Source organism: Oryctolagus cuniculus, chromosome 17 (assembly GCF_964237555.1).
Source record: "Oryctolagus cuniculus chromosome 17, mOryCun1.1, whole genome shotgun sequence".
NCBI lineage: Eukaryota > Metazoa > Chordata > Mammalia > Lagomorpha > Leporidae > Oryctolagus > Oryctolagus cuniculus.
In genome coordinates this window covers 62,383,503-62,408,960 of record NC_091448.1, presented here as the reverse complement: position 1 = coordinate 62,408,960, position 25,458 = coordinate 62,383,503, and the positions used below count along the sequence as shown (strand labels likewise).

Genomic DNA, 25,458 nt, shown 5'->3' with positions numbered 1-25,458 from the left:
TCCCCGGCCCCCGGCCACACTGGTCCTGGGCTCTGAGACGTCCAGTGTCCAGGTTGTGAGAAACAAATTTCCACACCGTGAATTTCATATCGTTGGATCTACCCCAGCCCACCCCCCAGCCCTAGCCTTTGACCGGCCACTGGCCTGTAGGACGTCCCACTCTCCGTGTCTGGTGTCGTGTTTAAACCCAGGCACAGTTAGTTTGTTCCTGTCAAGAATGTCACATAGGAGACGCTGTCCACACCGCGCGACCTCAAGGGGGTATCTGACGGCGGGCAGTGCCAAGCTGCCAAGGTGATCCAGGGGGACCCACAAAATGACAGGCACCAGCCTTCCACCTCTGCCTTCACTGTCAAGGTCGGCTTTAACACTCAAGGTTTCCCTCTCTCTCTTCCAGTCCGGGCCCGGGCCGGCGGGCGGCCTGGCTCCGCCCCGCTCCGTCTGGCCCCGCCCCGCTCCGTCTGGCCCCGCCCCGCTCCATCCGGCCCCTCCCTCTCCGGCCGGCCACTCCCCGCTCAGTCTGGCCCCGCCCGCTCCATCCAGCACCCGCCCTCTCCGGCTGGCCCCGCCCTGTTCTATCTGGCCCCGCCCACCTGGCCTCGCCTCGCTCCGTCTGGCCCCGCCCCTCTCCGTCTGGCTCGGCCCCGCCCCGCCCCTGGAGCTCCGCCTCGGGGCCGGCGCAGCGGGCGGAACCGATAGTGTCCGGGCATTTCCCCTCGACGTCGCCCGCCCGGACGCTGAATAGTGGCGCACTGGGCGCCCACGAGGACGCAGTTCTCCGCGGACTTCCGGTCGCGCGCCGCTCCGCCGCCGCCGTGCGACCGGAACTCGCCCGTGCCACCTCCGTCGCTGCCGGTCCGTCCATCTCTGCCGCAGCCATGGGGATCCTGGAGAAGATCTCGGAGATCGAGAAGGAGATCGCTCGGACGCAGAAGAACAAGGGTGAGGGCCCGACGCGGCGGAACCTTGCGTGCTGTACCCGCCTCAGTTTTCCTGTCTGCAAAATGGGGTAGCAGCTCCAGCGGTAGACCAGGGCGAAGCGCCAGGGGCGTGCCAAGGCTGGAGGCAGGGCCAAGGCCCCACGCCCCGCTCTGTCAGCAAAGGTTCCCAAAGGAAAATGACCCGTGCTGGACCAGGTGCCCGAGTCTGGGCTTCGGCTTGTCAGGGCTGGAGGGGCTCCGAGAAGAGAGAAAGATGGTGGCGCCAGGAGGAGGGCGGAGGGGCCTGGCGTGTTCCTGGGACGGCGAGGAGACCAGTGTGGATCAGAGGGGAGGACTGGCCCGGCTGACTCCCCGGGCGGTGCTGTGGGCTCGCGGGAGGCAGGGAGCCCTCGGGGGCCGGGCTCGGGGGCCTCTCCCCGCTCGGCCCCATTGAGGTCTGGCGGCTGGGGAGCTGGGCCTGGTACTTGAGGTCACAGCAGGTGCACCCTGCCCTGCGGGAGCTGATCTAGTAAGCCCAATAAACACCATCATGCGGGACAGCAATGGGTGAGGACAGAGCCGTGGCGGGGGCGGGGCCGAGGGGACCACCTCGGGGAAGGGGGTATTTGGGATGAGACCCGAATGAGCAGGAGGACCCAGCCAGGCAGAGAGCTGGGGCAAGACCTCGGGCAGCAGGTGCACCTATCAAGGATCCAAAGTCTGGGGCTTTGGGGCAGTGGTGGGAGAGGAGGTGCGGGCAGCACAGAGCCGTACAGGTCACGGACAGGCCTCCGGGCTGCGGCTCCTGCCCTAAGGGTAGGAGGAGCCGGTGGACTGGGTGGCAACGTGGAGGATCAGCGGGGAGCCCCGGGGTGGGGAGGGGGCAGTCAGCCCGCTGCTTTGGCAGTAGCAGCTGAGAGGGTCTCACCGAGGCCCCTGCAGCGCTGCCCGGCGTGTTCTGGGCCAGGATGGGACCGCTTCTCATGGCCATCGGGTGGGGATGCAGCTGGCAGCCCCGCCCCCTGCGCCGGCAGAGGCAGGGAAGAGGGGGCAGGCCGGTCCACGGCGGGATAGGAGCCGAGAGCCCAGTGCACGCGGGGAGGAGGGCGGGGCTCCTGCAGACCCTCGCAGGCCCTGTTCGTGGGCACTTACGGTGTGCTGGCTGTGTGTTCTATGCTGCTTTCACACTACAGAAACCTGAGGCCGCAGGTCACTCATATATATATGAGTGATATATATATTTAAATATTTACTTGAAAGGCAGAGTTAGAGAGAGAGAGAGAGACAGAGAGGGAGAGAGAGGTCTTCCATCCGCTGGTTCACTCCCCAAACGGCTGCAATGGCCGGAGCTGCACCAGGAGCTTCCTCCAGGCCTCCCACGCAGGTGCAGGGAACCAAGCACCTGGGCCATCTTCTGCTGCTCTCCCAGGCCATAGCAGAGAGCTGGATCAGAAGAGGAGCAGCTGGGACTAGAACCTGTGCCATATGGGATGCCGGCACTGCAGGGGACGGCTTTACCTGCTATGCCACAGCGCCGCCCCCTGGAGTTCGCTCTTTAACATCCCCGGCTTGCAGCTGAAGGACTGAGGCACAGGAGTGAGTTTTCCATAGGCAGCCAGCAGTGAGGCGGGGGCTCGCAGCCTCTGCGGGGCACCGCCCAGTGCGCCCCCAGGGAGGGCTCCAGAGGCTTCTTCTGGGAGGCAGTGTCTGAGCTGTGCCTCACACGGTGAGAAGGGGCCGGCTCTGCGGAGATACGCTCGCTTGAAATGCCCAGAGCCCCAAGTTCAAGGTCCTGAGGCAGTCATGCAGTCAGTAGGTTCTGCAAAGCAAAGAAAGCACTGTCCGGAACACAGCGGCCGAGGGGGAGTGACAGGCGGGGGTGACAGGTGGGTGGTGACAGGCAGGGGATGGTAGGTGGGAGAGTGACAGGTGGGGGGGACAGGTGGAGGGGTGACAGGCAGGCGGGGGAGTGGCAGGTGGGGGAGTGACAGGCGGGGGGGTGACAGGCAGGGGGTGACAGGTGGGGGTGACAGGCGGGGGTGACTGGGGGGTGACAGGCAGAGGGTGGCAGTCAGGGTGTCACTAGGGAGTGAGGTGGGGGATGACAGGTGGGGTGTCACTAGGGAGTGACAGATGGGGGATGACTGGGGAGTGACAGGTGGGAGGGTGACAGGTGGGGGTGACAGGCGGGGAGGGGGTGACAGGTGGGGGAGTGACCGGTGGCGTTGAGACAGCCAGCGGCCCTGTCCCGTGGGTCCTTGCTCCTCAGCCTCAACCCCAGTCCCCTGCTGCAGCTGAGATCTGGAATTCCCTTGGACACCATGCGCACTACAGCTTACGTGGGGTGGAACGTGAAAAGCCGCAACGTAACGCCCTCAGGGACACCACACAGGAGGGGAAAGGGAGGAGTTGGGGACCAGAGGCGCTCGCTGAAGTCCCTCTGTGCCGGCGTTACAGGGAAGCAGCAGTCCTCCTGCTCCCGGTGGAGTGGGGGGGGTGGGGCTTTGTCAGGTGTGCGGTGCCGGCCTCCCGGCGTGGCGGAGTTTCAGACGTTCCCCACTCCAGGAACTCAGCAGGTGCATGGCTGGGAAGTTCAGGGCACAGGAACGCCCTGAGAAAGGCCCTGTGGGGGTGGACAGAGCGGGGATCCAGGCCCTGGTTCCCTCCCCCAGGGTTCCCACCCCGGGGCATGTCTTTGGGACCGTGACACAGCCCGTGGTACTGACTGCACAGGACTGAACTCATGCCTCCTAGGACAGGCGCCAGGGAGGACTTGAGCCTCGGAGGGGCAGAGGACAGTCCTGCGAGTCCCAGAGGGCCCCCAGGGAGCAGCACTGCCCCGCTGAGAACCGTGGCTGGCACTGGGGTCTGCAGGGGTGGTGGGAACGCCGGCCAGCTGCTCCTCTCCGGGTCTGCTCGGCGCGGGCAGAGCTGGCGCCCAGGCTTGGGGCCGCTGGCCACCCACTGCCTGTCTGCCGCACCTCCTCTAGCCACCGAGTACCACCTGGGCCTGCTGAAGGCGAAGCTCGCCAAGTACCGGGCCCAGCTCCTGGAGCCTTCCAAGTCGGCCTCGTCCAAAGGAGAGGGCTTCGACGTCATGAAGTCGGGTGACGCCCGGGTGGCCCTCATTGGATTCCCCTCTGTGGGTAAGGTCAGTGATGGGCACTGCGGCCTGGGGGAGGGGGCGGGCGGGCGCTTCCAAACACACGGCGTCTCCGCCCCCGCCACTGCCGGTCTGCTGCGCTCCGGAGGCCCTGCCCCCAGCATCTTCCTTTCCCCGTGGACTGCGCAGGTCCTGATGGCGGAGAGGAGGCTGGGTTCCGGTCCCGGCTGCGCAGACCCCCCCCCCCCCCCCCCCCCGCTCTGGGGAGCAAGGACAGTGAACAGAGCTGGCTGAGGGCAGGTCCTGGGCGGGCAGTGCTGACGAGGGGCTGTCTGGGCTTGTGGAGCTGTGGCCAAGGACACTGTGGGCAGCGGGAACGGTGGCGGCCCTGGCGGGGGGTGAGCGGGAAGCAGGAGCGCTCCCGTTTTGGTTTTCTTTGAAAGCTTTCTCAGTGCCACAGCCATGGGGGTTTGTTTATTTATTTTTAATCAGCGGCAGCATCGTACACATAGCCGTGTTCATTTCTTCCATTTTTTAAAAAATATTTTTAATGACTTCTTTATATATTCAAAAGTCAGAGAGAGAGAGAGAGGATGTGCCATCCTTGGATTCCCTCCCCAGATGGCCACAGTGGCCGGGGCTGAGCCAGGAGCCTCTTCTGGCCTTCCATATGGGTGGCAGGGGCCATTGCTCAATGCCTTTCCCGAACATTAGCAGGAAACTGGATCAGCCTCCCTGATGCTGGTCCAGTTCCTGGCACTGGGAGACACTTGGGGCTCATCCTGTCTATCGCTTCCCAGAGGCCCTGGTTCCGTCCCTGGAGACGCTCATCACTATTAGACACGGCTGACAGGCCTCTGAATGGATCGCCCCGGCCGCCGTGCAGCGGATGGGCAGATGGGTGCTGGGCAGGGCTGGCGGAGGGCGGACAGAGGCACTGATCTGTTCCAGGCCAGGCAGGCAGGGCTGGGGCTGCAGCAGGAGCCAGCGGGGCAGCTTCTGAGCCCATGCTCCTGGGCTGGGCAGAGGGCGGGTGGGCAGGGGCTGCCGTCTCCTGTCACCTGCTGCGGGCTGCGCAGCACTGTGCTCTTTCCTCAGTCCGTGAGGCTAGGATATGTGTCAGAGAGGGGGTGGGGGGGGTGTATCAGAGAGGGGGCGGGTTGGATTGTGTCAGAGAGGGGGCAGGGCGGGATGTGTGTGTCAGAGGGAGAGGTCAGGGCAGGGTAGGGGTATGTCAGAGAGAAAGGTAGGGTGAGGGTGTGTAAGAGAGAGAGAGAGGTAGGATGGGGGTGTGTATCAGAGAGAGAGAGGCAGGGTGGGGGTATGTATCAGAGAGAGAGAGGCAGGGTAGGAGTGTGTATCAGAGAGGCAGGTAGGGGTGTGTATCAGAGAGAGAGGTGGGGTGAGGGTATGTATCAGAGAGAGAGAGAGAGGCAGGGTGGAGGTATGCAGAGAAAGAGGCAGGGTGGGGGTGTGCAGAGAGAGAGGCAGGATGGGGGTGTGTATCAGAGAGAGAGAGGCAGGATGGGGGTGTGTATCAGAGAGAGAGGCAGGGTCGGGGTGTGTATCAGAGAGAGGCGGGGTGGGGGTGTGTATCAGAGAGAGGCGGGGTGGGGGTGTGTATCAGAGAGAGAGGCGGGGTGGGGGTGTGTATCAGAGAGAGAGGCAGGATGGGGGTGTGTATCAGAGAGAGGCAGGTGGGGGTGTGTATCAGAGAGAGAGAGGCGGGGTGGGGGTGTGTATCAGAGAGAGGTGGGGTGGGGGTGTGTATCAGAGAGAGGCGGGGTGGGGGTGTGTATCAGAGAGAGAGGCGGGGTGGGGGTGTGTATCAGAGAGAGAGGTGGGGTGGGGGTGTGTATCAGAGAGAGGCGGGGTGGGGGTGTGTATCAGAGAGAGGCGGGGTGGGGGTGTGTATCAGAGAGAGGTGGGGTGGGGGTGTGTATCAGAGAGAGAGGTGGGGTGGGGGTGTGTATCAGAGAGAGGCGGGGTGGGGGTGTGTATCAGAGAGAGAGGTGGGGTGGGGGTGTGTATCAGAGAGAGGCGGGGTGGGGGTGTGTATCAGAGAGAGAGAGGCGGGGTGGGGGTGTGTATCAGAGAGAGGCGGGGTGGGGGTGTGTATCAGAGAGAGAGGCGGGGTGGGGGTGTGTATCAGAGAGAGAGGTGGGGTGGGGGTGTGTATCAGAGAGAGGCGGGGTGGGGGTGTGTATCAGAGAGAGGCGGGGTGGGGGTGTGTATCAGAGAGAAGTGGGGTGGGGGTGTGTATCAGAGAGAGGCGGGGTGGGGGTGTGTATCAGAGAGAGAGGCAGGATGGGGGTGTGTATCAGAGAGAGGCGGGGTGGGGGTGTGTATCAGAGAGAGAGGCAGGATGGGGGTGTGTATCAGAGAGAGAGAGGCGGGGTGGGGGTGTGTATCAGAGAGAGGCGGGGTGGGGGTGTGTATCAGAGAGAGGCGGGGTGGGGGTGTGTATCAGAGAGAGAGGTGGGGTGGGGGTGTGTATCAGAGAGAGGCGGGGTGGGGGTGTGTATCAGAGAGAGGCGGGGTGGGGGTGTGTATCAGAGAGAGAGGTGGGGTGGGGGTGTGTATCAGAGAGAGGCGGGGTGGGGGTGTGTATCAGAGAGAGGCGGGGTGGGGGTGTGTATCAGAGAGAGGTGGGGTGGGGGTGTGTATCAGAGAGAGGCGGGGTGGGGGTGTGTATCAGAGAGAGAGGCAGGATGGGGGTGTGTATCAGAGAGAGGCGGGGTGGGGGTGTGTATCAGAGAGAGGCGGGGTGGGGGTGTGTATCAGAGAGAGAGAGGCGGGGTGGGGGTGTGTATCAGAGAGAGGCGGGGTGGGGGTGTGTATCAGAGAGAGAGGCAGGTGGGGGTGTGTATCAGAGAGAGGCGGGGTGGGGGTGTGTATCAGAGAGAGGCGGGGTGGGGGTGTGTATCAGAGAGAGGCGGGGTGGGAGTGTGTATCAGAGAGAGAGGCAGGTGGGGGTGTGTATCAGAGAGAGGCAGGGTGGGGGTGTGTATCAGAGAGAGGCGGGGTGGGGGTGTGTATCAGAGAGAGAGAGGCGGGGTGGGGGTGTGTATCAGAGAGAGGCGGGGTGGGGGTGTGTATCAGAGAGAGGCGGGGTGGGGGTGTGTATCAGAGAGAGAGGCGGGGTGGGGGTGTGTATCAGAGAGAGAGGTGGGGTGGGGGTGTGTATCAGAGAGAGGCGGGGTGGGGGTGTGTATCAGAGAGAGGCGGGGTGGGGGTGTGTATCAGAGAGAGAGGCAGGTGGGGGTGTGTATCAGAGAGAGAGGTGGGGTGGGGGTGTGTATCAGAGAGAGGCGGGGTGGGGGTGTGTATCAGAGAGAGGCGGGGTGGGGGTGTGTATCAGAGAGAGAGGCAGGGTGGGGGTGTGTATCAGAGAGAGAGAGGCAGGATGGGGGTGTGTATCAGAGAGAGAGGCGGGGTGGGGGTGTGTATCAGAGAGAGGCAGGATGGGGGTGTGTATCAGAGAGAGGCAGGGTGGGGGTGTGTATCAGAGAGAGGCAGGGTGGGGGTGTGTATCAGAGAGAGAGGTGGGGTGGGGGTGTGTATCAGAGAGAGGGGTGGGGTGGGGGTGTGTATCAGAGAGAGAGGCGGGGTGGGGGTGTGTATCAGAGAGAGGCGGGGTGGGGGTGTGTATCAGAGAGAGAGGCGGGGTGGGGGTGTGTATCAGAGAGAGGCGGGGTGGGGGTGTGTATCAGAGAGAGAGGCGGGGTGGGGGTGTGTATCAGAGAGAGAGGCGGGGTGGGGGTGTGTATCAGAGAGAGAGGTGGGGTGGGGGTGTGTATCAGAGAGAGGCGGGGTGGGGGTGTGTATCAGAGAGAGGCGGGGTGGGGGTGTGTATCAGAGAGAAGTGGGGTGGGGGTGTGTATCAGAGAGAGGCGGGGTGGGGGTGTGTATCAGAGAGAGAGGCAGGATGGGGGTGTGTATCAGAGAGAGGCGGGGTGGGGGTGTGTATCAGAGAGAGAGGCAGGATGGGGGTGTGTATCAGAGAGAGAGAGGCGGGGTGGGGGTGTGTATCAGAGAGAGGCGGGGTGGGGGTGTGTATCAGAGAGAGGCGGGGTGGGGGTGTGTATCAGAGAGAGAGGTGGGGTGGGGGTGTGTATCAGAGAGAGGCGGGGTGGGGGTGTGTATCAGAGAGAGGCGGGGTGGGGGTGTGTATCAGAGAGAGAGGTGGGGTGGGGGTGTGTATCAGAGAGAGGCGGGGTGGGGGTGTGTATCAGAGAGAGGCGGGGTGGGGGTGTGTATCAGAGAGAGGTGGGGTGGGGGTGTGTATCAGAGAGAGGCGGGGTGGGGGTGTGTATCAGAGAGAGAGGCAGGATGGGGGTGTGTATCAGAGAGAGGCGGGGTGGGGGTGTGTATCAGAGAGAGGCGGGGTGGGGGTGTGTATCAGAGAGAGAGAGGCGGGGTGGGGGTGTGTATCAGAGAGAGGCGGGGTGGGGGTGTGTATCAGAGAGAGAGGCAGGTGGGGGTGTGTATCAGAGAGAGGCGGGGTGGGGGTGTGTATCAGAGAGAGGCGGGGTGGGGGTGTGTATCAGAGAGAGGCGGGGTGGGAGTGTGTATCAGAGAGAGAGGCAGGTGGGGGTGTGTATCAGAGAGAGGCAGGGTGGGGGTGTGTATCAGAGAGAGGCGGGGTGGGGGTGTGTATCAGAGAGAGAGAGGCGGGGTGGGGGTGTGTATCAGAGAGAGGCGGGGTGGGGGTGTGTATCAGAGAGAGGCGGGGTGGGGGTGTGTATCAGAGAGAGAGGCGGGGTGGGGGTGTGTATCAGAGAGAGAGGTGGGGTGGGGGTGTGTATCAGAGAGAGGCGGGGTGGGGGTGTGTATCAGAGAGAGGCGGGGTGGGGGTGTGTATCAGAGAGAGAGGCAGGTGGGGGTGTGTATCAGAGAGAGAGGTGGGGTGGGGGTGTGTATCAGAGAGAGGCGGGGTGGGGGTGTGTATCAGAGAGAGGCGGGGTGGGGGTGTGTATCAGAGAGAGAGGCAGGGTGGGGGTGTGTATCAGAGAGAGAGAGGCAGGATGGGGGTGTGTATCAGAGAGAGAGGCGGGGTGGGGGTGTGTATCAGAGAGAGGCAGGATGGGGGTGTGTATCAGAGAGAGGCAGGGTGGGGGTGTGTATCAGAGAGAGGCAGGGTGGGGGTGTGTATCAGAGAGAGAGGTGGGGTGGGGGTGTGTATCAGAGAGAGGGGTGGGGTGGGGGTGTGTATCAGAGAGAGAGGCGGGGTGGGGGTGTGTATCAGAGAGAGGCGGGGTGGGGGTGTGTATCAGAGAGAGAGGCGGGGTGGGGGTGTGTATCAGAGAGAGGCGGGGTGGGGGTGTGTATCAGAGAGAGAGGCGGGGTGGGGGTGTGTATCAGAGAGAGAGGCAGGGTGGGGGTGTGTATCAGAGAGAGAGGCGGGGTGGGGGTGTGTATCAGAGAGAGGCAGGTGGGGGTGTGTATCAGAGAGAGGCGGGGTGGGGGTGTGTATCAGAGAGAGGCGGGGTGGGGGTGTGTATCAGAGAGAGAGGCGGGGTGGGGGTGTGTATCAGAGAGAGGCGGGGTGGGGGTGTGTATCAGAGAGAGGCGGGGTGGGGGTGTGTATCAGAGAGAGAGGTGGGGTGGGGGTGTGTATCAGAGAGAGGTGGGGTGGGGGTGTGTATCAGAGAGAGAGGCAGGGTGGGGGTGTGTATCAGAGAGAGAGGCGGGGTGGGGGTGTGTATCAGAGAGAGAGGCAGGATGGGGGTGTGTATCAGAGAGAGGCAGGTGGGGGTGTGTATCAGAGAGAGGCGGGGTGGGGGTGTGTATCAGAGAGAGGCGGGGTGGGGGTGTGTATCAGAGAGAGAGGCGGGGTGGGGGTGTGTATCAGAGAGAGAGGCAGGATGGGGGTGTGTATCAGAGAGAGAGGCAGGATGGGGGTGTGTATCAGAGAGAGGCGGGGTGGGGGTGTGTATCAGAGAGAGAGGCGGGGTGGGGGTGTGTATCAGCGAGAGGCGGGGTGGGGGTGTGTATCAGAGAGAGAGGCGGGGTGGGGGTGTGTATCAGAGAGAGGCAGGGTAGGAGTGTGTATCAGAGAGGCAGGTAGGGGTGTGTATCAGAGAGAGAGGTGGGGTGAGGGTATGTATCAGAGAGAGAGAGAGAGGCAGGGTGGAGGTATGCAGAGAAAGAGGCAGGGTGGGGGTGTGCAGAGAGAGAGGCAGGATGGGGGTGTGTATCAGAGAGAGAGGCAGGTGGGGGTGTGTATCAGAGAGAGAGGTGGGGTGGGGGTGTGTATCAGAGAGAGAGGCAGGTGGGGGTGTGTATCAGAGAGAGGTGGGGTGGGGGTGTGTATCAGAGAGAGGTGGGGTGGGGGTGTGTATCAGAGAGAGAGGTGGGGTGGGGGTGTGTATCAGAGAGAGAGGTGGGGTGGGGGTGTGTATCAGAGAGAGGCGGGGTGGGGGTGTGTATCAGAGAGAGAGGCGGGGTGGGGGTGTGTATCAGAGAGAGGCAGGATGGGGGTGTGTATCAGAGAGAGGCAGGGTGGGGGTGTGTATCAGAGAGAGGCAGGGTGGGGGTGTGTATCAGAGAGAGAGGTGGGGTGGGGGTGTGTATCAGAGAGAGGGGCGGGGTGGGGGTGTGTATCAGAGAGAGAGAGGCGGGGTGGGGGTGTGTATCAGAGAGAGGCAGGATGGGGGTGTGTATCAGAGAGGCAGGGTGGGGGTGTGTATCAGAGAGAGGCAGGGTGGGGGTGTGTATCAGAGAGAGAGGTGGGGTGGGGGTGTGTATCAGAGAGAGGGGCGGGGTGGGGGTGTGTATCAGAGAGAGAGGCGGGGTGGGGGTGTGTATCAGAGAGAGAGGCGGGGTGGGGGTGTGTATCAGAGAGAGAGGCAGGATGGGGGTGTGTATCAGAGAGAGGCAGGGTGGGGGTGTGTATCAGAGAGAGGCAGGGTGGGGGTGTGTATCAGAGAGAGGCGGGGTGGGGGTGTGTATCAGAGAGAGAGGTGGGGTGGGGGTGTGTATCAGAGAGAGAGGCAGGGTGGGGGTGTGTATCAGAGAGAGAGGCGGGGTGGGGGTGTGTATCAGAGAGAGAGGCGGGGTGGGGGTGTGTATCAGAGAGAGGCAGGTGGGGGTGTGTATCAGAGAGAGAGGTGGGGTGGGGGTGTGTATCAGAGAGAGGCGGGGTGGGGGTGTGTATCAGAGAGAGAGGTGGGGTGGGGGTGTGTATCAGAGAGAGAGGCGGGGTGGGGGTGTGTATCAGAGAGAGGCGGGGTGGGGGTGTGTATCAGAGAGAGAGGCAGGGTGGGGGTGTGTATCAGAGAGAGGCGGGGTGGGGGTGTGTATCAGAGAGAGAGGTGGGGTGGGGGTGTGTATCAGAGAGAGGGGCGGGGTGGGGGTGTGTATCAGAGAGAGAGAGGTGGGGTGGGGGTGTGTATCAGAGAGAGAGGCAGGGTGGGGGTGTGTATCAGAGAGAGAGGCGGGGTGGGGGTGTGTATCAGAGAGAGAGGCAGGATGGGGGTGTGTATCAGAGAGAGGCAGGTGGGGGTGTGTATCAGAGAGAGGCGGGGTGGGGGTGTGTATCAGAGAGAGGCGGGGTGGGGGTGTGTATCAGAGAGAGAGGTGGGGTGGGGGTGTGTATCAGCGAGAGGCGGGGTGGGGGTGTGTATCAGAGAGAGAGGCGGGGTGGGGGTGTGTATCAGAGAGAGGCAGGGTAGGAGTGTGTATCAGAGAGGCAGGTAGGGGTGTGTATCAGAGAGAGAGGTGGGGTGAGGGTATGTATCAGAGAGAGAGAGAGAGGCAGGGTGGAGGTATGCAGAGAAAGAGGCAGGGTGGGGGTGTGCAGAGAGAGAGGCAGGATGGGGGTGTGTATCAGAGAGAGAGAGGCAGGATGGGGGTGTGTATCAGAGAGAGAGGCAGGGTCGGGGTGTGTATCAGAGAGAGGTGGGGTGGGGGTGTGTATCAGAGAGAGGCGGGGTGGGGGTGTGTATCAGAGAGAGGCGGGGTGGGGGTGTGTATCAGAGAGAGAGGCAGGATGGGGGTGTGTATCAGAGAGAGGCGGGGTGGGGGTGTGTATCAGAGAGAGGCGGGGTGGGGGTGTGTATCAGAGAGAGAGAGGCGGGGTGGGGGTGTGTATCAGAGAGAGGCGGGGTGGGGGTGTGTATCAGAGAGAGGCGGGGTGGGGGTGTGTATCAGAGAGAGAGGCAGGTGGGGGTGTGTATCAGAGAGAGGCAGGGTGGGGGTGTGTATCAGAGAGAGGCAGGTGGGGGTGTGTATCAGAGAGAGAGGTGGGGTGGGGGTGTGTATCAGAGAGAGGCAGGGTGGGGGTGTGTATCAGAGAGAGGCAGGGTGGGGGTGTGTATCAGAGAGAGAGGTGGGGTGGGGGTGTGTATCAGAGAGAGGCGGGGTGGGGGTGTGTATCAGAGAGAGAGGCGGGGTGGGGGTGTGTATCAGAGAGAGGCGGGGTGGGGGTGTGTATCAGAGAGAGAGGCAGGGTGGGGGTGTGTATCAGAGAGAGGCGGGGTGGGGGTGTGTATCAGAGAGAGGCAGGGTGGGGGTGTGTATCAGAGAGAGGCGGGGTGGGGGTGTGTATCAGAGAGAGAGGCGGGGTGGGGGTGTGTATCAGAGAGAGGCGGGGTGGGGGTGTGTATCAGAGAGAGGCAGGTGGGGGTGTGTATCAGAGAGAGAGGTGGGGTGGGGTGTGTATCAGAGAGAGAGGTGGGGTGTGGGTGTGTATCAGAGAGAGGCGGGGTGGGGGTGTGTATCAGAGAGAGAGGCAGGATGGGGGTGTGTATCAGAGAGAGAGGCGGGGTGGGGGTGTGTATCAGAGAGAGGCGGGGTGGGGGTGTGTATCAGAGAGAGAGGTGGGGTGGGGGTGTGTATCAGAGAGAGAGGCGGGGTGGGGGTGTGTATCAGCGAGAGGCGGGGTGGGGGTGTGTATCAGAGAGAGGCAGGTGGGGGTGTGTATCAGAGAGAGAGGTGGGGTGGGGGTGTGTATCAGAGAGAGAGAGGCGGGGTGGGGGTGTGTATCAGAGAGAGGCGGGGTGGGGGTGTGTATCAGAGAGAGGCGGGGTGGGGGTGTGTATCAGAGAGAGAGGCAGGATGGGGGTGTGTATCAGAGAGAGGCAGGTGGGGGTGTGTATCAGAGAGAGAGAGGCGGGGTGGGGGTGTGTATCAGAGAGAGGTGGGGTGGGGGTGTGTATCAGAGAGAGGCGGGGTGGGGGTGTGTATCAGAGAGAGAGAGGCGGGGTGGGGGTGTGTATCAGAGAGAGAGAGAGGCAGCGTGGAGGTATGCAGAGAGAGGCAGGGTGGGGGTGTGTATCAGAGAGAGAGAGGTGGGGTGGGGGTGTGTATCAGAGAGAGAGAGAGGCAGCGTGGAGGTATGCAGAGAGAGGTAGGGTGGGGGTGTGTATCAGAGAGAGAGGCGGGGTGGGGGTGTGTATCAGAGAGAGGCAGGGTGGGGGTGTGTATCAGAGAGAGAGGCGGGGTGGGGGTGTGTATCAGCGAGAGAGGCGGGGTGGGGGTGTGTATCAGAGAGAGAGGCAGGATGGGGGTGTATATCAGAGAGAGAGGTGGGGTGGGGGTGTGTATCAGAGAGAGAGAGAGGCAGCGTGGAGGTATGCAGAGAGAGGCAGGGTGGGGGTGTGTATCAGAGGCAGGGTCTGCGTATGCAGAGAGAGGCAGGGTGGGGGTGTGCAGAGAGAGAGGCAGGGTGGGGGTGTGTATCAGAGAGAGGCGGGATGGGGGTGTGTATCAGAGGGGAGGGGTGGGGTGGGGTGTGTATCAGAGAGGCAGGGTGGAGGTATGTATCAGAGAGAGGCAGGGTGGAGGTATGTATCAGAGAGAGGCAGGGTGAGGGTGTGTATCAGAGAGAGAGATGGGGTGGGGGTGTGCAGAGGGAGAGGCGGGGTGGGGGATTTTAACTAGCTACTGGAGCTACCCAGCGCCGTGCCCCTGGGTTTCGGCACTGTGGCTGAGATCTAGGGTGTCCCTGGGTGTCCTTGGAGACCCCACTCTTTTTTATTTTATTTTATTTTTTTCATTTTTTTGACAGGCAGAGTGGACAGTGAGAGAGAGAGACAAAGAAAAAGGTCTTCCTTTTGCCATTGGTTCACCCTCTAATGGCCGCCGTGGCCAGCGCGCTGCGGCCGGCGCACCACACTGATCCGATGGCAGGAGCCAGGTACTTATCCTGGTCTCCCATGGGGTGCAGGGCCCAAGCACTTGGGCCGTCCTCCACTGCACTCCCTGGCTACAGCAGAGAGCTGGCCTGGGAGAGGGGCAACCGGGACAGAATCCGGCGCCCCGACCGGGACTAGAACCCGGTGTGCCGGCGCTGCAAGGCGGAGGATTAGCCTAGTGAGCCGCAGCGCCGGCCGAGACCCCACTCTTTCTCGCAGCTGGCGCCCTTGTCTGTCCATGCCTTTCTGCTTGCCGGGTTTCTGTTTCCCGGTGGTCCCCATGGCTGAGTTTCTGGCTTGGAGGCTATTTCCTTCCCACGCCTTGTGTGGGTGTGGCCATGAGTGGGCAGGGGCGGACCGCAGTAGCCCAGAGCCCCAGTGCCCTGCTGGTTAGAGGGGCAGGGCTCACAGGGTGGGCCTGTCCCTTCCTGGCTCTGCCCTCTGCTGACGTAACCATCAGTGACAGGTAGCCTTCCACGCGGGGTGTCCCAGGCTCTCTCCCTGGTGTGGTCCTGCGCTGGAGGGAATGAGTCGAGGCCCGCTGTGCACGTGACCACTGTGCAGCGCACACAGGGACCTTTCTTGCCCCGGTCCCCAAGCAGCGGTGACATCCGAAGCCAGGTCTCCCCCACTCCCAGAGCACAGTGGCCCTCAGCGCCCCACCCCCACCCCACCTCCCTCCCATAGCCGTCTGTCTCCCAGTGAGAGGGTGGCACCTCCTCAGCTGTCCCCTCGCCCTCTCCAAGGAGCAGCTCGCTCTGCGTGTGGATTCCACAGGTACAGTGGGGCCAGCAGGGGCTGCAGGACCCCCGCTCGTGTGGGGAAGCCCCTAGAAACCAGGCCGCGATCCGCCCGGGACAGGCAGGCCTGAGGCCCTGTTCTCACAGCCCGACCTGGGCGGCCCCGGGGCCCGGGAGGACTCAGGCAGTGTCTCCTCTCTCCCCCCAGTCCACCTTCCTGAGTCTGATGACCTCCACAGCCAGCGAGGCCGCCTCCTACGAGTTCACCACCCTGACCTGTATCCCCGGGGTCATCGAAGTAAGCGGGTGCGCCGGGCCCGGGGCGGGGGGGAGGGGCGTGTGCTGGGTGGGTGAGGCTGCGGCTGTGTGGCCCTGAGGGCCCCAGAGGCTCATGGCCCTGCCTGGACTCCTGACTGATTCCGGGTCAGGCCTGCCCGTGCAGCTCTGGGGACTGGCAGCTCTCCAGCACCTGGGCTGGGGCCTTCCCTGGGCCACACGGGACCCTGAGCCATGGGGCGTCCGTGTCCAGGCTCCAGGCAGCTCTTCCCAGCTGCGACCACCTCTCCCCACCCCTCCCCTGCCTCGCAGTACAAAGGCGCCAACATCCAGCTCCTGGACCTGCCTGGAATCATTGAAGGCGCAGCGCAAGGTGGGTGTTGGGACTGTTGGAGCGGGTGTGGCTTGGAGAGATCGGAAAGGGCAGGCTCAGGCTCAGGTGCCGGCACCATGCTGGCTTTGTGGTCGTGGGCAAGTGATCGGGTGTTTCTGTCTGTAAAATGGGCGCGCTGGTGTTGACCGTCTGGAGGGCTGAGTGAGGGCTCGGCTGACAATGGTGATGCCAGAGGCACCAGGGAAGTCACAGCCTGGGGGTGCCTGCGGCAGAGAGCGTGGTGGGTGGTGGCTGCATGGAGGGCGGTGTCCCAGCACCCTGGGCTGGGGTGGGGGAGCTCGCGCGGGTCCTGCCTATGCCCCTCCCACCTGCGCAGGGAAAGGCCGCGGCCGGCAGGTGATCGCGGTGGCGCGCACGGCTGACGTCGTCATCATGATGCTGGACGCCACCAAAGGAGAGGTGCAGAGGTCCGCGGGGTGGGGCTGGGGGGCAGACTCGCCGGTCTGGGGGACGCCCCGGTGTCCTCGGGCTCGCGCCGGGCCGCCTGGGGGGAGCTTGGCCCGGTCCCCCGCGTCCTTTCCTCGCCTGGGGCAGCTTGGGCCGGGGCAGGGGGCTAAGAAGTGTGGCCTGGCTCTAGGCCCCGGCGCCCAGCCCCTGCCCAGAGCTGGCCGGGAGCCCCGCCCCGAATGGCAGCCGCGTGCTGGGGGCCGAGGGACACGGCGGGCCCTCGGGCTCTGCCTTCAGGGGCCAGGAGGCACCGTCACCCAGCCCCTCCTAGGGGTCCGTGGAGGGGCAAGCTGTGCGCGGCAGCCCCTGGACGGCAGCTGAGGGCTCGCGGGCTCTGCCTAGGAGCCTGCTGGAGAAGGAGCTGGAGTCGGTGGGCATCCGCCTCAACAAGCACAAGCCCAACATCTACTTCAAGGTGAGGCCGATGCGTGCGGGGGCGGGGGGGGGGCGGGCTGGGGAGGCGCGGGGGCGGAGGCGGGGCCTGGCTGGGGGGCCTGGTGGGGGCGGGGGCGGGGCCTGGCTGGGGGGCCTGGGGGTGCAGGGGCGGGGGGGCGGGGGGCCTGGGGGGGCGGGGCCTGGCTCGGGGGCCTGGCTGGGGGGGGCGGGGGGCGGGGGGAGGGCCTGGCGGCGGCTGCCCCGCCTCTTTCAGCAGCTGCCCCGCCCCACCCTCTCTTCCTCCAGCCCAAGAAAGGAGGCGGCATCTCCTTTAATTCCACGGTCACGCTGACCCAGTGCTCGGAAAAGCTGGTGCAGCTCATCCTACACGAGTACAGTATCCTCCCCCGTGGGGTGGGCAGGGCGGGGCCGCGTCCACCCAGCACTGGGTCTCCCCCAGCAGCTCCCCCCGTACAAGAAAGCGGCCCACCGCGGAGAAAGATGAGGCGGTGCTGAGGCCCCCTGGCCTGCAGAAGCCTCAGGTAATAGGAGGATGGGGGGCTCGGTGGGCTCTGGGGCTCCACAAGGCAGGCTGTCTGACAGCGTGGGAGCCCCTGACACCTGGAGCTGCAGGCTGAGGTGTGTGGCCCCCAAGGAGGTCCTGTGTGGGAGAAGTTGCCCTGGACCGGCCCTCAGATGACGCCCAGAGTAGCCAGGGGAAATGGCACACTTCCCCTACCTAACGGCGAGGACGTGCTCATTGTTTGCTGAGGGACAGTTGTATGTCTCGTAGCGTCTGTGGGGAAAAGAAAGGAGAGGGCTGTGGGGAGCAAACCGGACTAGACTGAGTTACTGGAATTAAGACTTATTCTATGCATCTGCTCTCCCACAATATGGCGCTGGGAGAGAAGTAAACAGCTTCCGCACAGCTGCCTCCAGTTCAGCTAATAAACTGTAGGACTTGCTCCTGATTGGAGGAGAGCAGCGTATTCGGCGTGTGGGCAGCCGAGTTAGGATTGGCGGAGGAGGACTATAAAGGAGGAGAGAGACGGCATGCACCAGGAACATCTAAGGGGAACATCTAGCTGAAGGAACACCTGTGCAGCCCCCGAGAAAGCCGGCCGGCGGTGTGCCGCTCCCCTGCGGAAGTGGGGAAAGCGGCCAGGGGGAACCGCCCTTCCACGGAGGTGGAAGGGATAGTAGCCAACCCGGGAAGAACCAGCAGCAAACCCGGGGAGGGCCGAGCAGACAAAGAACAGCGCAGGGTCCTGTGTCGTTCCTCCACGAAGAGGGGGAGCGACAGAGGGCCCCACACTTTTTTTTTTTTTGAAAGCAGAGAGATAGGGGCCGGTGCTGTGGCGTAGCAGGTAAAGCCACTACCTGCAGTGCCGGCATCCCACGTGGGCATCGGTTCTAGTCCCGGCTGCTCCACTTCCCATCCAGCTCTCTGCTATGGCCTGGGAAAGCAGTAGAAGATGGCCCAAGTCCTTGGGCCCCTGTACCCATGGGGGAGACCAGGAAGTAGCTCTTGGCTCCTGGCTTCTGATCGGCCCAGCTCCAGCTGTTGCGGCCAGCTGGGGAGTGAACCAGCAGATGGAAGACCTCTCTCTCTGTCTACCTCTCCTTCTCTCTCTGTGTGTTTGTGTGTGTGTGTGTGTAACTCTACTTTAAAATAAAAATAAATCTTTAAAAAAAAATCTCTCTCTGGCTCTACCTCTCTCTGTAACTCTGTCTTTCAGATAAATAAAAGAAATCTTAAAAAAAAAAAAAAGAAAAAGAAAAGAAAGCAGAGGCAAGAGACAAGACAGGTCTCCCATCCACCACTGGTTCAGTCTGCAAATGCCTGTGACAGCCAGGGTTGGGCCAGGCCAAAACCAGGAGCCGGGAGCTTATTGTAGGTCTCCCGTGTGGCTGGCAGGGACCCTAGTACTTGAGCCATCACCTGCTGTCTCCCCGAGTGTGCCTTAGCAGGAAGCTGGAATCGGCTGTCGAGCCAGGACTGGAACACAGGCCCTCTGATAAGGGGTGCTTAGAAGGGGTGTTTTTGGCTGCCGTGCCAACCCTCCCGCCGCCTGCTGCGAACTTCAAAATTGTGTAAAATCTCAGGCAGATACCCACCAGGGCCCCTTGCAGCCCGCGTGTCGTGCGTGGCTTTTTGGGGGCCTCCACTGCGGGGGCACGGGGGCTGCTGGCACACGGGTTCCCTTAACCCGAGCCCCTCAGAGATCTTCAATGCAGAAGTGCTCTTCCGCGAAGACTGCTCCCCAGACGAGTTCATCGACGTGATCGTGGGCAACCGGGTGTACATGCCCTGCTTGTATGTAAGTGGCAGGCGTGGGGCCGTCGGGGCCTCTCCCCGACCTCCTGGCCGCCTGCTTTCCCCAGCTCCCACCTCCGCCTTTCCAATCGCAGGTTTATAACAAGATCGACCAGATCTCCATGGAAGAAGTGGACCGCCTGGCCCGAAAACCTAACAGTGTGGTCATCAGGTGAGGCCGCTGGCGCCGCGTCCCCAGGACAGAGCGCCTTCCCTGGGCTCCAGCTGGGCTGGAGGAGGCGGCCCCTTCCACGGCTGCTAGTGACGCCGGTCTGCCCCGACCCTGACTCGGCGTGGGCAGGGTGGCCACCGCTGCCGGGCTCTGCCTAGCCATCAGGGGAATCCTTGCTGGCACTTGGGACTTCTTAGCGTGGTAGTGAATGGCCCATCCCAGGAAGCCCCGGGTGCGAGTCTCCCTCCTGGGGCTCTGGATGGCAGATCCCTGGCTCAGACCGCGAGGCCTGCCTCACAGGGAGGCCAGGTGGGGGGTGCATGACACAGGGCGGCCTCAGCACCTCCCTTACAGAGTCACAGGCCATCGGGAGACTGTGTGGGGCCACGTCCATCCTCAGGGGTGAGCGTGTGCACCCCACATGCCGCCTGCGTGCCTGCCCATGACCACTGAGTCCAGGCAGAGGTCAGGATGCCACTCAGGTGTCTTTCCCATAGACAGCTGAGCGTGGGGCCGCCCTGGGTCTGACTGCCTCCAGAGCTGTAGGGTTCTCCCCTCTCTGCTGAAATCCCCACTGGGCCCCACAGAGGCCCCAGTCTCCCACGGGCCCCCGGGAGCGACTCAGAGCTCTGCCGACCGAGACCACGATTGGTGATGGGAGGCACCGTGCAGCCGGCAGAGTAGCAGGCTCCTCCGCCGCAGGCCCCGCCGCCGTGCCCAGCCGATGGAGGTTGGGGGAGGCAGAGGCCGCAGCCTCTGAGCCCCGTGGGGCCTGTGCCTGACGCCGCCCCTTCCCCACAGCTGCGGCATGAAGCTGAACCTGGACTACCTGCTGGAGATGCTCTGGGAGTACCTGGCCCTGACCTGCATCTACACCAAGAAGAGAGGCCGTGAGTGGGGAGGGGCGCCCGGCCACGAGACCCCGCACCAGTCCCGGCCCGGCCTGTCCCAGAGCCGGCCTCTGCTCCTCACCCAGACCGTGGCCTGTGGAAGCCTGGGCTTTGGTTCCCTTTGCTTTTCCCTGTTGAGGCCATCATCCAAGGGGTCTAGCCCCAGGTCGTGCTCACCAGCAGGGGGCAGGGTTTGGACGCAGCTTGGAAGACCGGCTGGGGGTGAGAAGGGCGGCTGCAGCCCATGCGGTTGACGCGGCCCTCCGTCTCCCCGCAGAGAGGCCAGACTTCACGGACGCCATCATCCTCCGGAAGGGGGCCTCCGTGGAGCACGTGGTGAGTCGGCAAGACCTGGTGGACCAGGGTTGGAGTCGGAGTGCCGCAGGCTTCTCGGGCGGGCGTTGGGCCCAGCCTGGCCCAGGGCCGGGGCTGCACGCACACCACCTCTGCGGGTTGCCTGTGGAGCCTCCATCCGTCTCCTGTAAGATGGGCTGGCAACGCCCCCTGCCCCGGCCGCCGGGAGGGTGGCACTGAACAAGGGCTTTGCCTGGCATTAGATGACAGCGGGCAGCCGTCGGTGTGTCTGCTCCGAGGGCCGCAGGTGCTGAGCCAGCTGTTGTCCTCCAGGTTTCTCCAAGGGACGGGTCTGTGAGGGTGGCAGAGGCCCCTCCCTCCCAAATCCCTGGTGGCACCGCTGGCTGGGGCTCGGGTTGCCATCTCCCATGGCCCCCACTCAGGCCCCGGCCTGGCCTGTCCCCACCAGGGATGGCTGTGACTGCCTCCCACACTCAGCACAAGCAGTTAGCACAAGCACTGAGCAGCGGGCTGTGGTTCCCAGCAGAACGGTGTCGACTGGGGACAGCAGGTGCCAGGTCCACACGGGGGTCAGGATGGACGGGGGGTCCACACGGGGGTCAGGATGGACGGGGGGGTCAGGATGGACGGGGGGTCAGGATGGACGGGGGGTCCACACGGGGTCAGGATGGACGGGGGGTCCACACGGGGGTCAGGATGGACGGGGGGTCCACACGGGGGTCAGGATGGACGGGGGGTCCACACGGGGGTCAGGATGGACGGGGGGTCCACACGGGGTCAGGAGGGACGGGAGGTCCACACGGGGGTCAGGATGGACGGGGGGTCCACACGGGGGTCAGGATGGACGGGGGGTCCACACGGGGTCAGGAGGGACGGGGGGTCCACACGGGGTCAGGAGGGACGGGGGGTCCACACGGGGGTCAGGATGGACGGGGGGTCCACACGGGGTCAGGAGGGACGGGGGGTCCACACGGGGGTCAGGATGGACGGGGGGTCCACACGGGGTCAGGATGGACGGGGGGTCCACACGGGGTCAGGATGGACAGAGGCCGCCCAGCCCCTGCCACCTGCACAGGAGCGCGCAGGAGCAGTGAGTGTTGCCATGCTCAGTCCAGGCCCCACAGCTGTCCTGGGATCCGGGGTTTCTGTTTTCCGCCTTCCCTGCGTTTCCCGGGCTCTGTCTTGGGAGGCAGGGCTGCTGTGCGACCCAGCGGTTGCTCAGGAGGGCACTGGCGGCCGGGCCTGCAGTCTGCACTCGTGCATTTGTGCATCAGCAAAGCCCGCCTCGAGGCCTCTGGGTGCCTGGCTCTGAGAAAAACGAGGTTCAGAGTTCGCAGGCCAGGCAGCAGGCAAGGGGACCCCAGATGACCCTCCCAAGTCCCCGGGGTCCCTCACAGGGAGCTCCAGGTCAGAGGCTTCGTGCTGGCCTCCCTGGGCCGGCCTGTGGCTGCCAGAGCAGTCCTCACCCGCCCTTTCAGGCTCTCAGCTGCTTGTCCAGGAGGGTGGGGGTCTCGGCCATGCCGTGGGAAGAAGAGGGGGCAACACTGGGAGGAGCAGGGTGCCCCAGGCAGTGGAATAGCAGGTGCAAAGGCTGGGGGCCGGGGGGCGGAACACAGGGGCACAGGCAACAGGTGCTGGACCGCACGGTGAGGAGGGGCTTCGGGGCCTTGCCCAGGAGACCTGGGCTTTGTCCCAGAGGGGCCTGCCCTGCCCACAGGCTCCCTTACAGCCTGGGTGCTGACAACAGACCCGAAGCAGATGGACCAGCCAGTCCCAGGCCTGGGTCTCCTCTTCTGGGGTAACTTAGCCCAGGGCTGTCAGTGGTGAGCGCCCGGCCTGGGAGAGGCTCCAGGCAGTAGGCCCCAGACAGGAGCGTGTGTGAGGGTCTGCAGAGGTGGGCTTGGGGCTCCAGGGGAGTACTCTCCCCATCCAGCCCCAAAGCCACTTCCGCTTTTTCTGAAAGGCACGTCCTCAGATGACTTCTGTCCCCACCCAACCCCCTCTTTGCTAGAGATGTGAGCGCAGGGATTCCTCTCTCCCGCGGGGGAGCCCTAGAGCAAGCTCCGCGGCCTGTGGAGCCTCCTGAGGCAGGGCACTAGGGCACAGTGGGGCCTGCGGCACGCAGCAGAGCCCCTGCCCCAACTGCCTCAGTGCCCCCGAGAACTTGAGTGACCCCGGCCCGGCCCTGCTTGTTAAACTGCTGTGGGGGGGGGGGGTGTCCTTTGGTGTAAGTGACAGCAAGCCAGACAGAAAGTAAAAGCCAGGGCAGCCGGGCCATCGGAGCCGTGGACACGGAGAGGGAGAAGGAGCCACCGGTGGTCCCCTCCCACCCTTCTCCTGTCACCATGGCAGCCAGGGGCCCCTGTTGTCAGGGCCTTCACCACCTGCCCCTGCTGCAGTGTGGAAGGCTGTGGGCCGCGGGGGGCGGGGAGGGGGATGGTGGATGATAACGCGGGGGCTGCGGCCACAGCTGGGACAGTGACAGAGCCCGCGTGGCTCCACGCTGGCACATTTGGAAGGCGCGTGTCTGGGTGAGTTCAGGCCTGGCGGGCAGAGGCTGCTCGCCGGGTGCGTTCCTGACCAGGCGGGCATCAGCGCCACTCGCAGCCGTGACTGGGAGGCGGCCTGCAGCCCCAGCGTGTGGTGGGTGGTCCTGGTCCACGGTCGGGCTGTCCGAGCACCTGCTCTGGGCTTCCTGCTGCTCAGCCCCTGCTCAGGCCTGGGGTTTGCAGCTGAGCTTGGGCGAGGGGGTGGAGCCTCATCTCCCTGTGTGACTCCCCCAGTGCCACCGCATCCACCGATCGCTCGCCAGCCAGTTCAAGTACGCCCTCGTGTGGGTGAGTGTGGGCGGGGGGCGGGGGGCGGGAGGCGGGCGCGCACCTCCTCTGCGGTCTGCCTGTCCCGAGCAGCAGGCACGTCCTGCTGCCTAGGCCTGTGGGGTTTGCTGTGCCAGGGCCCCCACGTCCCCCCGGCTTGCAGACCCACCCCCACCCCCGCCGTGGCTCCTGCAGCCTTGGCTGACGCGGCCTCTCTGCCCGCCCCTGCCAGGGCACGAGCACCAAGTACAGCCCGCAGCGCGTGGGCCTCTCCCACACCGTGGAGCACGAGGACGTCATCCAGATCGTGAAGAAGTAGCCACGCCTGCTGGGCCCCCTCCCCGGCCCCGTCTCCCTGGGGAGTCAGGCCCGCTGGACGCACAAAAGCCCGGACAGCCACACCCGGGAGGGGGCCCCTTGGGTCTTTGCTGTTTCCAGAAGCTTCTTCAGTAGGCAGATGGTGAAAGTGTTAGGGCAGAGGGGCGAGGCTGGGGGGCCTGGGCTCCCTGGCGGCGTTTCCCATGGGACTGGGCCTTGGGGGTGTCCTGAGTTTGGAGCCCTGGGCTGCGTCTTCAGGCTGCCAAGGAGTGAGTTGCCAGCCTACCTCCCAGCCAGGGCCAGAGCCGACGGCAGGCTCAGTGCAGGGTGGGGAGTTGGGCCCATCTGGGTCGCTGGAGGTGGTGGGTACTGTTAGGGCGCCTTGTTCCCGCAGCTTCCGCCAGCTTCCCTGGCCCTTGGGAAGAGCCCGCCCCCCGCCCGGCCTGTCCGTGTACCGCCCAAGTGGGGTCCTCAAGTGCCTCCCCCTGCCCCTCGCAGGGTGGCCCTGCCCAGCCCACACCCCCAGGATCCTGGCCCGGCCCAACCAGGGGGGATCACTTCTGAGTTTGGGTCTCATATTTTCTCTAGGCGCCCCGACCTCTCAGCTCTCCTTTCTGAAATAAAAGATCGAAAAAGATTCCCGTTCAGACTGAGGAAATTTTGTCAGCCGGCCCCAGCTGGTGGGGTGGGCGCAGGGTGGGGGCGCCAGTGAGCCTGGCGTTTGGGGAGGGGTTCAGCCTGGGCCGTCCGTGGGCAGGCCCAACCTTCAGGGAAAGGGAATGTGGGGACTTAGCCAGCCTGGCACCGGATGGCTCTCTGCCCAAGAGGGCTGGCCAGTGTCTGCAGTGCCAGATGTCAAAGGTGGCCCTCATGGCCCTGTTGGGGTGGCGGGAGGCTCCCCTGGGAAAGCCACGTTCCTGGTGCCCTGGAAGCAGCGAGTGAGGGACTTCCGGGTGCTAGCCAAGCACCCCTGCATGCCAGGGCCCCATCTCGCCGTGGAAGCTGCACAGGTGGTGAGTACAGAGCCCAGATTGAGGCCTGAGTGGCAGGGAGGGCTTCCTGGAGGAGGTGTGCTTTGGGAGTTGCGAGGTTGCCAGGAGGGACAGGGAGCTCCCCGGGGCCAGGCTGGAGTGTGGAGCAGCCCCCTGCCCGGCTCTCTAGCTGTTCCCGGCTCAGCTGTCAGCTGCTCACTCCTTTCCAGAGACAAAATGGGAATAATAGACATCATTAAATATGCATGGGGCCCCAGGCGGCCGGCGTGGTGGGCTGGGCCTCCCCTCCCTGCAACAGCAAGCCGCTCCGAGGGCCAGCGGCCCCAGCACCCAGTGGGCGGCATGCAGCCGGGGAGCAGGCCGAGGGGCCCAGGTAAGGGCAGCCTGGCCTCCTGGGTACCTTGGGGTCTGTCCCTCTACCCCCGAGGTTGCAGGTGAGACGGGACGGGGCAGCGGCAGTGCTGGGGCCTCCCCCAGGCACACTCGCCTTCCTCCCCTGTAAAATGGGGTGTGTGTGTGTGTGTGTGCCATGCAGTCCCCGTCTTGGCCACGGTGGGCTGGGTGGGGTGGATGCCAGGCTGGATAAAGGAGCCTGCCACAGCCCTTTCGCCCATTGCTGGGCCCAGCCGTGCCTGCCTGGGGCTTGTGGTTCCCATGCCGGGGAGGGGCTGGGCAGCCCCTGCGCTCCCAGGGCTTCAGGCTGAGTCCAGGCTCTGTGTGGGATCTGGAGCCCTCGGGCAGCGCAGACCCAGGCCTGAGGCCCCCGGGCCCACGGCTTCCTCCCTGGGCTCGGGGGTGGCATTGTTTCCTGACCTGCACCGGGGCTTTGCGGGTCTGTGGTCTGCATGCCTGTGAGTGCGATAGGGGGGTCGCGGCTGTGCGCACCCAGGTTGTGTGGAGGGCCAGATCACGGTGCCCTTGGGGCCAAGGAGACCCCAAGGGCCCAAAGTCCCTGCCCCCACACCACCCTGCCAGCCCCTGGAGCCCCATCGCTCCCCTGACCCTGGGTGGCCCCAGGGGCCAGTCGTCCCCAGGCAGCCCGGCACCCCAGAAGGCTGAGGCGCGGAGGAGCCATGGGATAGAGGGCCCGTTGTTCTGTCCAGCGCCTGTCCATCTGTCCACTCCACATCCCTTCCTCTCCGGCTTAGATTCCACAGCTCCCCCAGAAACCCCGCACTCACCTGTTCCCAAGGGCCGGGCCTCGCCTCCGGCTCCCCTCGCAGCTCTGCCAAGCCTGCTCACTC

At 64.2% G+C, this 25,458-nt stretch overlaps 1 protein-coding gene across 1 annotated transcript; it reads left to right on the top strand.

Moving 5' to 3' along the window:
* Positions 1 to 723: 723 nt before the first annotated feature.
* Positions 724 to 23,859, top strand: DRG2 (developmentally regulated GTP binding protein 2). Its single transcript, XM_070060057.1, has 13 exons — positions 724 to 942; positions 3,911 to 4,071; positions 15,111 to 15,200; positions 15,491 to 15,551; positions 15,889 to 15,979; positions 16,362 to 16,434; positions 16,701 to 16,791; positions 18,618 to 18,715; positions 18,807 to 18,883; positions 19,685 to 19,773; positions 20,051 to 20,109; positions 22,872 to 22,925; positions 23,137 to 23,859. Exons 1-13 carry the CDS (start codon positions 879 to 881, stop codon positions 23,221 to 23,223), a joined length of 1,095 nt encoding a protein of 364 aa, XP_069916158.1. The 5' UTR covers positions 724 to 878; the 3' UTR covers positions 23,224 to 23,859.
* The last annotated feature ends 1,599 nt before the right edge of the window (positions 23,860 to 25,458 follow it).